Here is an 11,230-nt window from a genome sequence, read left to right as displayed (position 1 = left end):
TCTTTAAATTTTACTATACTATGAAATTTTTTGATGTTTTTATGCTTTATTATACCATGTCGTTTTTTCACTTTTTTTTTGCCATACTATACTACGTAGTTTTTTCCCTTTTTTGCCATACTATACTTTGTTGTTTTTTTTTTATTTTTAGGCCTAACTATACTATGATGTCTTAATACCTTACTATACTATAATGTTTTTTTGATGTTTTTATACTTTCTTATACTATATCGTTTTTTTTTCACTTTTTTTTGCCACAGTATACCATGTTGATTTTTCACTTTTTTAGGCCTTACTATACATTACGTCTTTAAACCTTACTATACTATGACATTTTTTTATGTTTTTACGCTTTATTATACAATGTCGTTTTTCCACTTTTTGCCATAGTATACTATGTAGTTTTTTCACTTTTTTTTGCCATACTATACTATGTAGTTTTTTTTCACATTTTAGGCCTTACTATACTGTTATTATTATTTTTTTTGCCTTACTATACTATGACGTTTTTTGATGTTTTTATGCCATACTAAACTATGACATTTGAGACCTTACTATACTGCAATGTTTTTTTTACGTTTTTATACAGTATCACTATACTACGACGTTACTATACTGTGATGTTTGCATGACTTTTTCTGCCTTACCATAACTATGACGGTTTGTGCCTTATCATTCTTTGAGTTTTTTATGTCTTAGTATATTATAACATTTTTATGACTTGCCATCACGACCCAGCTATGAGGCAATGAAAAAAAGCAAGGGAACGAAGTTTTGACAAAAAACAATGCATTTATTAACAACAAAATTATGTCAGTATGATCAGTAATGTGGGTGCATGTGTGCATGAATAGGACATATTAAGTATGAGGTGTTGACTGCATGAACACAAACACAGAATATGCAGACGAGCGAAGAGAGAGCCCAAAGACAGCATGAAGAGGCGACCTCTTACAGGGCAGAAACACTAGGCTAGTGCTTCGAACTAGGTGATCTGGGTGTAGCTCCTCCCTCCAGACACCTGCGGCACAAATGGGAAAACAGAACAATAACTTAAATAGAAATTACAATGATAGGTCAGGGATCTGTCAGACTTTCTATACCATGAGTTTTTTGCCTTACTACGTAATGACTTTTTTATGCCTTATTGTACTATGAGACTTTAAGACTTTTTATGCCCTATGATTTTTCATGGTGCAGCATGGTGGTGCATTGGTTAAAACTGTCGCCTGTCGCGACTGTGTTCCTACCAATGTTGAGACCAAACATACGCCCTTGGTTGCATCACAGTGACAGCGCTCTAACCACTTGCCTGTGATAACGTTTGCACTGCTGTATTTGCAGTTTCAAGTTTCACGACTAATCCTGCTTCCTGTAGTTGTTTTTCTCCACACAGCAGAGCGTGGATGGGCATAAAGTACAACTGTGACATGAAAGAGAGAACCTACAGTGCTGCGTTGGAACGCCAAAGAAAGACTTAAAATACCTGCAGAATGAACAACCAGGAAGTAAGTGCTATAATAATGAGGGAAGACAAACAGAGATGTTAGCTTAGGCTGTGTGCAGTAACACTCCAGCAAAGGTGTACATTGACTTTCAACAGGTGTTTGTGACCAGTCACTGGTAAATCTAATAGTCTAATATAGTCAGTATATAAAAACGCAACATGCTGGACATAGTTAATGAGCAATAAAGTTAACGTGTCAGGTAACATATTAAAGAAAATCATAATAAAAGTTTACGTAAAAACCGGTCCAATCCGTCAGGTAATAGACACTCAGGAGACAGACTTTTCCGGTCCTCTACCATCCAAACAGAAGAAGATAATTCACTTCTCCAGCGGCGAAACTCTGGAGGAGGAAGACAGTGAGGAGGAAGAGGAGCCTGCATCAAACAGACCTCCCTTCAGAGAACCTACAGAGAGGGTGAGAAACATTTTAAGGGAGAAGATTCATGTTAAGATGTGAAGCATCAGACATGTCACGTCTGTTTAATCTGTTCCTTCTTTCTTAGACTAGGTTTTCATTCAAGAATGTGGCCATACTAGTTGGGAGGATTTCACTGCTGAGTATGTAATGTTACAGTTAAATACATTCAAACCATAATTAATAACTAATTCTAGCTATGTAAGAATTTCATTGAGTTTCCATGTCATTTTTTTTTCAAAATTAGCTTGTGATTTCCTTGGAGAGAGACTAGCTGGTGCACTTGGACTGAATGCAGCCAAATACCAGTACGCCATAGATCAATATCAGCATGATCACAAGGTAATGTAAAAATTGACAGCAACAAAAAAAGTACTCTGTTAAGAGGTTTTCTATTCTGTGTTATTGTAGAGGCTTGCTGTTAAATAAAAGTGTGATCTGCCAGGGCTAAAAGGGGATGAGATTGCTGTTAACAAGTCACTTTTTGGCAAATAAGTGGTTAGTTCCTTGTGTTTCACTCCATGTATTTCCTCTGTCTCGCTCAGAAAACAAGCAGTCAAACCACAGATGGCCTCATGGAAGGACAGGCAGAGATAATCCAGCTCTCTCCTGGACATGATGATGAGAGTCATTATGGAGCTACAGGAGGTGCAAGACACCCTGCTGAACCGCTGGATGAGAAACATATGAACAGAAAAGAAGGATACCGCAACAGAAGCTACCAAGCAGATGAGGATTGTTTGAAATAAAACTTGAAGAAAAGAAAGAGAGTTGTGATTTGATGTGCAAGTCCACTGTGAAACAGAAATAATGCATGCTGCTTTCTTTGTATAGTGTGGTAATGTTACAACAGAAGTATGTGAAGAAAAAAACATCACACTTGACAAACCGAAGATTTCCGTGTGTGGCTGATGGTCCAATTTTGATTATGTAATTCCCCAAGACAAAATGGAGTACTCTATCATGAAATCATAAACATCTGGATTGTCAAACTAATCAGAGAAACGGCTGAGTTTTATACAATTAGGTCTTAAATAAAATATGTACATCCCCAGACAACACCGCGTTTTGCCCAGCTTTATCTTTGGCGATATAAATAAAAATACACATTATCGACGAGGATGGGATTCGAACCCACGCGTGCAGAGCACAATGGATTAGCAGTCCATCGCCTTAACCACTCGGCCACCTCGTCTACGTACTACAGCTTTTAAAGTACAACCTATATGTATTACATAAGTGTAGCCGTTGACGTGATGTTTACTGTCGTTTCAAACGGCTACACTTAGCCACTTTTCAAAATGCTAATCTTATGTTACCTAGCTTATGCTATGGGAGGAATGTACTTTGCTAGTAGACCGTGTTACTGTGCTAACAAGCCAAGCTAACGCTAGCTACGGCTAACATTTGGAAAGTAGTGGTTAACATTTGTGTCCCCTCCATTACCCTTTCTTCTATACACGATAACTAAACACAACACATATGCACGGTGACGTTAGCGTTGGTTTTCAGACGTTGGCGTTATCTTAATCTTAATCTTTTAACTGTGTCTTTGAATCATCGCAATATCATAAATATCAACTATTTAACATGTTCAGAGTTTCTGTTTTCAGTATTTTAATTGTAGAACCCTTTACAAAACTCAGTTTACACTTATTTTTAAGAGCACTGAATAACGTATTACGTTTGTGCAGTAAAAAAAATACTCAGAAAAAAGCCAAAACAACACAGCTTGTCGCCTATGTATGACGTCTGCCTTACCTGTTTGTATTCTGTGCATCCGTGTGTGTGCGTGGCCAGTGTAAAAAAAACAAAAAAACAGGCTGAAGCTACTGGTGAATAAAGGAGGTTTACTGGGACACTGCTGTCTGTAAGCTGGGGAACAACTGAGGAAGGGGGAAGGAGAAAAATGAAGGAAAAGAGGAAAAATTGAGAGAAATTAAGTGAACTGATAGTCATTAGTGTCTCTGCTGCCCATAACAAGTTATTGGACACAGTTTACGCTCCATTACTTTGAGAAATATCACCAAACAAGACACTTAACTAGAGTGTGGCATAGGAAGCTCCGGATCCAAAGGTCGCTGGTTCGGTTCCCGACTGGAACATGTTGCTACCCAAAATTACCAAGCATCGTAAATCTATCAAATATCACTTAATAAGTGATACAAATTGGATGGGGACTTCTTGTGAATGCCATACAGCCAAATAGCAGTCCATTGTGTTGTTTAGTGTTTACATAATGTCAAAATGTTATTATTAATAATGAAATAATAAACTTTATATAGCAATGTAAGAAATATTTGTAAAAATCACCACACCTAGACACATACGTTTTGTATTTACTTTTGGCTAGAATATATTTGATATTTATTTTTAAATTTCTGACCAATGAATACAATAAGTATTAAAAGTACTGCAACGATGTAATTCTGACTGATTAGTTTGCATGCTTTCATGCAATGTGGAACTGTTTGAAATACTATTTTGTTCCTTTGTTGTATTTTCATTATATGTTAGTGTTTGAATAAGTGAAAGATACTTCTGTAGAAATATAGCAAATTTATTACAGATTTCACACCACCAGTACTTTCATACGAAAGTACTGGTTCTGGGAGGGCAGAGACCACCATTTTTATTTTTTGCTTTCTTTTACTTCAGTATTTGTATTGCTTTTGCGATGGCTGTTATGGTTTTAATTTGTTTTTGTCTATTTGTGTTGTAACAAAGGAGTGCAGCTGAAGTTCAGCAGTACTTTTGGCTGGGAGTACCGTGGTTTAGAATTAGTTTAAAATTATTATTATTATGTAACTTTTGTTTTTTCTATTTTGTATTATGTGAGTTAATAAAATAATGATAATTAAAAAGATGTCAGATGTTATAATAAAATTGGATAATAATCCAGATAACAGACACAGGTGAAAAAAAAAAGAAAAGTGCTGATACACATGCACAAACCACCCACCAATCAGTAACAATCCTCAGTCAAAGTCCTTCAGTCACTCTTTATGGCTGGCATAAACTTCACAGCCAAAGTTCATATCTGGTCAATATGCATATTTAAACCAAAACAGCGACGTTTGCTTTGTGACATTCAGCATGATGATGAAGAGGGTGCTGTTATTGTTTGGACTAGTGGCTCTGGCCACTTCATACACTGTAAGTATTTATTTAATTTTAATTAATGAACTATAGTAAGCATTATTCTTCCATTAACTGTGTGATAACTTTCACTGATTTTGTTTTATGCAGTTACCAGCTTCCTCTGTGGTACACGGTATGTCAAATAATTGCCTTTAATAGAAGAAATAAAAGTTCTTAGATGTGAAAAGACTCTGAACTATGTCTGTGTTTGTTTTACAGAGGTGTATGAGAATGGTGAGGATGAGAACCCCATCTTAAACCTGGGTGAGTGACAACGTCTTACTGTTGATCCCTGGGCCATAACCCACAAGTCAATACAGCGATGCTGTGTTTAAAATAATATGTATAAGTTTGAGAAAAAATGGGTATTTATTACTGATGATGACATTTAAATAAAGTGTGTCTGTGCCTGTGCTGTAGGTTCAGATGCCAACCTGTTTGAAGGGGACATTTTGGTTCCAGTGAGTTAAATTTTTACAGCCACAATTAGGTTTAAGATCACAAGTAAAGTACTTTTTAAACACCTTTGTTTCCGCAACAGGAAGGAAAGAATGCCCTGATTGACAAAAGATACAGATGGAAATTTCCAATCCCTTACATTCTGGGTGATGACTTAGGTGAGTGTTTTTAGTTGTATTAATATTTATTTATTTTGAGAATTGCAAAGTCTCACTGTTGTACGTGTGACCCAGAGTTACAATACAGTGATGTTAAGGCTGCATTTTCAACTTCTAACTGATGTACTCATCTTAAGCAATTTACACTGTTGTAATTCTTAATATTGATTACCCCTGTGGGATTCAGTGTCTCCCACACTCTTGGAATTTAAGCAAAAATGCTTTTATTTTGAAAGAAGGAATGTGATATTTTGCCGCAGAACACATTCACACTTTCCTGTTTTTTTTCTCTCACTCCTCAGATCTGAATGCCAAGGGCTGCGTCCACCAGGCTTTTGAAATGTATCGGCTTAAGTCCTGTATCGACTTCAAGCCTTATGAAGGAGAGAAGACCTACATCAAATTTGAAAAGAGAGGGGGGTATGGCTCCAGCTTTGTTATTCTTTCTTCTTTCTTCTAGTTTTTCTGTTTGACTCCACATCTCCAGTGCCATTGATTTAAATTCTTCCCAGTGTGCAAAACTTTGCTAAAACTAGAACTGAAAATCAACATTTTATTTGTAAGAGGAAGGATGTGGCATTTCTTCTCTCAAAAGTGGCATATTGTTACTTTAAAGGTCTCAGTGTAATCAACAACACAGCTCTAAAACATGCCTTAAATTAGGATTAAATCTGGCCTCTGGTTATCTTTGTTTTCTGACACAAATGTGCCCCTCATGGCGCAAACAATTTTACACATTAAGGTCAGTTTCAAAAGAAGAAGTATTCAGCGAACACTTGGCTCCTGAGAAGTTTAATTAAGTCTGAGGAAACAACCCCTGGTGATGTCATCAGGTGTCATTCAGGGTCATCAGGGTTTTCTCAGCTTTGGTTTGCAGACTTTAAAATTTTTTTGACTGAAAACAACTGACTTGTTGCATTATGGGAAATGTAAGATCCAGGTCTTTTAGGAGTTGAACCAATACTCAGGACTAAAAATCGAGAAAACATGGCCTCTGCTTCTTCAATTTTGACTACTTTTGCGTTTTAAATTTGTCTTTCATGAGTCCCAAACTTTGTGGAAGTGCAATACTGAATCACTGGAGTGTTCCTTTAAAAATTCAATTTGTTTTCCATTTTATTTGGTTTGTCGTAGGTGTTTCTCCAGCGTTGGTGACCAGCAGAATGGTCAGATTCTGTCTTTGGGGTCAGGCTGTGACCACAAGGCGGTGATTGAGCATGAGCTACTCCATGCTCTGGGATTTTACCACGAACAGTCCCGCACAGACAGGGATGACTATGTCGACATCTGGCTGGATCAGGTTTCACCAGGTACATCTAGGATCCTAGGATAATCTTTAATTTCCTTTCTTTTGTCATTCATGTTCTATAAAAACCATTTTGTGTGATAGGAATAATTAAAACAACATGGTATTTCCTGCAGGACTTGAACACAACTTCAACAAATACAATGACGACTACATAACTGATCAAAATACGGCCTATGACTACGAGTCCGTCATGCATTACAGGCCCTTCTCCTTCAATAAGAACGAATCCATTCCCACCATCACCACCAAAATCCCAGAGTTCTACAACATCATTGGCCAGTACCTCGACTTCAGCAAGATGGACACCTTCAGGCTCAACCGCATGTACAACTGCTGTATGTATATTTCATATATGACAGTGAATTTCCTCTGTGTTTATCTTAGTTTAGTCATTAGAAAGTATGATTCCTGACAAATCCTCATCCTCCTCCACCGCAGCTGGCCCTCTCACCCTGCTGGATCAGTGTGCCTTTGAGTACGCCAGTATCTGCGGGATGATCCAGGCCACCTCTGATGATGCTGACTGGGTTCATAAAAAGAGCAGTGTTGGTGCAGAGGATCACACACTCCTGGGAAAATGCAGAGGTCGGAAATATACTCTTTATTCTCGTGAAAATGAGAAATCGAGAAAATGAGAAAAAATGAATCTGCGTGCTGTAACAGCTTGTTTTATTTTGTCTGATTCATCCAGATGCTGGTTACTTCATGCACTTTAACACAATGACCGGGAAGCCTCAGGAGTCTGCTCTGCTGGAATCCCGAACCCTCTACCCCAAGAGGAAGCTTCAGTGTCTGCAGTTCTTCTACAAGATGACTGGCAGCACCAAGGACAGGCTGGTGATCTGGTCCAAGATAGATGATGGCACAGGCACCATTCGTAAAATGAAGAAAATACAGACCTTTTATGGTATTTATTTATGTTTGTTGCAGGTTTCCTGCAGCTTCTTAGGAATTTACAGCAAATGCCATCACTTTTGACTCAAGGCAAAGTCGTTATGCTAAGCTAAGCTAATCACCTACTGGCTGTAGCATGACAAGTTTTTCTGAGTTTGTCACCTATTGCAACAATACTTGCCAGCTCCAGTGATTTCCTGGACATACAGGCTAGCTTTACCCTCTGCTTCCAGTCTTTATGCTAAGCTAAGCTAATCACTTTCTAGCTTGAGCCTTAAAGTACACTTAACTCTTGGCAAGAAAGTGAATATGAGTACTTTCCAAAATGTCAAACTATTCCTTAACAACATGTACTGAATAATCTTAAACAAAACCTCACTCCCTCACTGTCCTATTACTTCATATATGAATATTGCCACATACTAAGATTTGTCACCGTGTCCCTGTCCCTGTTATCCAGCTGATGCTGACCACACCTGGAAGATCGCCCACGTCCCGATGAACATGGGGGAGAAGTTCCGCTATGCTTTCCAAGCTGTGCGCGGCGACCCCTCCGCGTCCGCCGGTGGCATCTACATCGACGACATCAGCCTGACTGAGACACGCTGCCCCAACGCCGTGTGGAGAATCCAGAACTTCACGCAGATCATGGAAACGGCTGATAGAAACACAGTAATCGACAGCCCTCGCTTCTACAGCCCCGAAGGCTACGGTTACGGTGTCCGCGTCATGCCTCTGTCGAGTTACACTGATTACACCGGGAACTACACTGGGCTGTTCTTCCACCTGTACAGCGGGGAGAATGACGTGGTGATGCAGTGGCCAGCGATAAACAGACAGGCCACCTTGGTGGTGATGGACCAAGACCCCGACATTAAGCTGAGGATGTCCACAGCTCGCAGCCTCACTACTGATATGAGGACGAGTAAGTTCTCCTTATCTGTTATCCCCAGAGGGATTTAGACAAAAGCAGGGTGTTATCATGACATCACACATAAAAACAGGCAGAAGAATAGTGTTAATTTGAAAATCTGCACATTAAATGCACATCAATTTTAATCTCAACTGATCCTGTGAAGAAAACAAAATCAACAAGCGCCAAAACCACTGTCAAGGTGTTAACAATCCCACAAGAGGTTGGATGTCTGTAAAAGTCTGTGACTCCTCATCACTTATCATCAGTTAGAACTGAAGAAGCCTTTTGGATGAGAGGTGAAAACGTCCTCAAGAACCTCAAACAAGTTAATTTGCCTTTATATAGCTTTTAGAAATACCATGATCTGGGTGACTGACAATCTTCACTGGCTTTTTGTGTCTTCTAGTGTCAGATGGAAAGCTGTTTTGGGACAATCCCTCCAAGGTGGGGACGTATGACCCTTCCTGTGATTGCTACAGAGGTCAATCGTGGGGCTGGAGCAACTTCGTCAAGCACTTTGACCTCCGGCGGCGTAATTACCTCAAGAACGATGACCTCATCATCTTTATCGACTTTGAGGGTTCGTGATCTGTGTTTAACATTTGCATGTGGCATTTCTTGATATAATACTGTTCCCCATGTGTGATGTTGTGAAACGTGTGAGGAAGCAGACATGACAAGTATCTTCGTCCACAGACATAACGTCACTGGTCAAAACAGAAGTTCCCATTAAGCCAAAGGAGTAAGGTCATGCAGGCATTTATATCATGAACAAGTGGAGGTAAGACACTAGACACTATTTCAATTTCACCTGTGAGTTTCATCACACCTGTATTTACTCAAGCTAATGTGATTTTTTTATTTTTTCAACATATGCAGCTGCATGAGAAGAAAAAGTTTTGAAGATGAAGTGAAGATGGAAGATTACTGCTGCAACACAATGTCAGAATTACACACATGATGTATAAAATGTTAAAGTTGTATGTGGTATATAATTTGTATGTAAAAGTTCAAATATATGCAAAACAAGCTGTTGGAAGTGTATCATCATTTTAAACAACACATTTCTTTCTCATTAAACTGTTGTCTTAATAAAAAGCAAACTAAGAACAAGCCTGTGGTGTTTCCTTTGGTTTGTGGTGCATTTATGAAAATACCCAGTGACCATTTCAGTCCCTGAAATTCAAGGAATTTACACTTTAAATTTTAAATTGCCAACCTTGTATTTATTTATATTTGTTTTTCATTTGTCAAAAAAAACAAAACAATGAAAAACATAGATATAATACAATAAATGTCCATGTGCAAAGGGTTTAAGTTGAGTTGAGTTAACAAGAGTATTCTGGAGTGCTGTTACTAATATTTGTCCCCAGGAGGAGAGAACATCCTCCGCAGCAGCACTTGTCACAAGGAAACCCTTTATTATTATTTATAAGTGCAGGTCTTTTGAATTACAGTAAACTGAGTTATTTTTATTGTTGATTAGAAGTTTTGTAAAGTGTGGTAGTCTAGTCTAGGCATGCTCTCTTTTTTGTTCCATCACTATATTATGACCAACAGATATTAGTCTGACACCCTCTCACATCTTAAGACAATGTGTCATAAGTCACAGAGTTTTCACTATTTGCAAGGCTGTTTTTTTCTGGACTTTCTTGCTCTTTGAAATTCTATATCATCAACATTATTATGATTATTATTATTATTATCATATAAAGTTAGGAACATGATCTGCCCCTAAAATTACTGATAGGACTTTGTATGTTTCCTGTTTGCTGCTGGAGAAGTTGACAATGTTCACATCACTGAACGTCACTATTTGCATGAGCCAAGGCCCAAAAAACCACGACCTACGATTACAGACAAAAAATTGGCAAATCATGTTTTTCCCCCCAGATATTTTACAAATTCCCACAAAAGTTCAGTTTATTCAACATATAAATGATGTGACTGCCTCTGATGCTTGATGTGCGTCTCTTATGTCTGTGCTGTGTTGTGTTTGTTTTTCTTTTTTCCTGCTGTTCTCGGGTATCTCTTGCAAAAGACTCTTAATCTCAATGACATTACCTAATCAAACGAAAGTTATACTGAGAACTGCCGCTCATCCGATGTTAACAGTTGTATAATGTCTGGAGGAGCCTTGTCAAGTCTGAGAAAAACAAAACTCTGAGGATGTCGTCAGTTTTATCTTGGCTTGAGCTCGGAGACAGATTTCTGACAGAAAGCATGCTTTACAAACCCAAGGCTCGTGGGCATTATAACAAAAGTATAATAAAATCAAGCCACCAGGTGCAGGATAAAGGACTTAGAGACTTAGAACAACACTAGGAGCTAAAAGTCAGGACACCTCGGCCTCTTGTAAGTCCCTGAACTTTATGCATGTGCAATAATAAATTGCTAAAGTGATCCTTTAATATCAACTAAATCAGCT

At 38.3% G+C, this 11,230-nt stretch overlaps 2 protein-coding genes, 1 long non-coding RNA gene and 1 other non-coding gene across 6 annotated transcripts; 2 read left to right on the top strand and 2 right to left on the bottom strand.

Annotated features, from left to right (window-relative positions):
- Nucleotides 1-772: 772 nt before the first annotated feature.
- Nucleotides 773-3,966, bottom strand: LOC147818637 (uncharacterized). The gene is made up of 3 exons (XR_015437789.1): nucleotides 3,687-3,966; nucleotides 1,743-1,914; nucleotides 773-1,021 (listed from the first exon to the last, which is right to left on the bottom strand). It is a non-coding gene; the product is annotated as an uncharacterized LOC147818637 (long non-coding RNA).
- LOC111661410 (protein FAM177A1) lies at nucleotides 1,086-2,691 on the top strand. 3 transcript variants are annotated; one of them, XM_023414963.2, is made up of 5 exons: nucleotides 1,088-1,508; nucleotides 1,818-1,925; nucleotides 2,014-2,068; nucleotides 2,173-2,267; nucleotides 2,471-2,691. In XM_023414963.2, exons 1-5 carry the CDS (start codon nucleotides 1,494-1,496, stop codon nucleotides 2,672-2,674), a joined length of 477 nt encoding a protein of 158 aa, XP_023270731.1. In that variant the 5' UTR covers nucleotides 1,088-1,493; the 3' UTR covers nucleotides 2,675-2,691. The 3 variants fall into 3 exon arrangements, with proteins under 3 accessions (XP_023270729.1, XP_023270731.1, XP_023270730.1); XM_023414962.2 differs by having other exon boundaries at nucleotides 1,094-1,508; nucleotides 1,767-1,925; XM_023414961.2 differs by having other exon boundaries at nucleotides 1,086-1,925.
- On the bottom strand, nucleotides 3,039-3,120 carry trnas-gcu (transfer RNA serine (anticodon GCU)). Its single transcript has one exon. It is a non-coding gene; the product is annotated as a tRNA-Ser (tRNA).
- Nucleotides 3,123-9,915, top strand: mep1a.1 (meprin A, alpha (PABA peptide hydrolase), tandem duplicate 1). Its single transcript, XM_023414896.2, has 15 exons — nucleotides 3,123-3,140; nucleotides 5,021-5,081; nucleotides 5,175-5,199; nucleotides 5,286-5,330; nucleotides 5,487-5,527; nucleotides 5,608-5,683; nucleotides 5,986-6,103; nucleotides 6,818-6,993; nucleotides 7,106-7,327; nucleotides 7,431-7,577; nucleotides 7,684-7,899; nucleotides 8,347-8,811; nucleotides 9,209-9,382; nucleotides 9,499-9,583; nucleotides 9,682-9,915. Exons 2-14 carry the CDS (start codon nucleotides 5,022-5,024, stop codon nucleotides 9,546-9,548), a joined length of 1,815 nt encoding a protein of 604 aa, XP_023270664.1. The 5' UTR covers nucleotides 3,123-3,140; nucleotide 5,021; the 3' UTR covers nucleotides 9,549-9,583; nucleotides 9,682-9,915.
- Nucleotides 9,916-11,230: the final 1,315 nt, after the last annotated feature.

Source organism: Seriola lalandi, unplaced genomic scaffold, assembly GCF_002814215.2.
Source record: "Seriola lalandi dorsalis isolate HSWRI2012SDOR001 ecotype SW California unplaced genomic scaffold, Sedor1 jcf7180002054544, whole genome shotgun sequence".
In the NCBI taxonomy this organism is placed as follows: domain Eukaryota; kingdom Metazoa; phylum Chordata; class Actinopteri; order Carangiformes; family Carangidae; genus Seriola; species Seriola lalandi.
The sequence above is the reverse complement of the archived record's forward strand: the minus strand, read 5'-3'. Positions and strand labels throughout refer to the sequence as shown.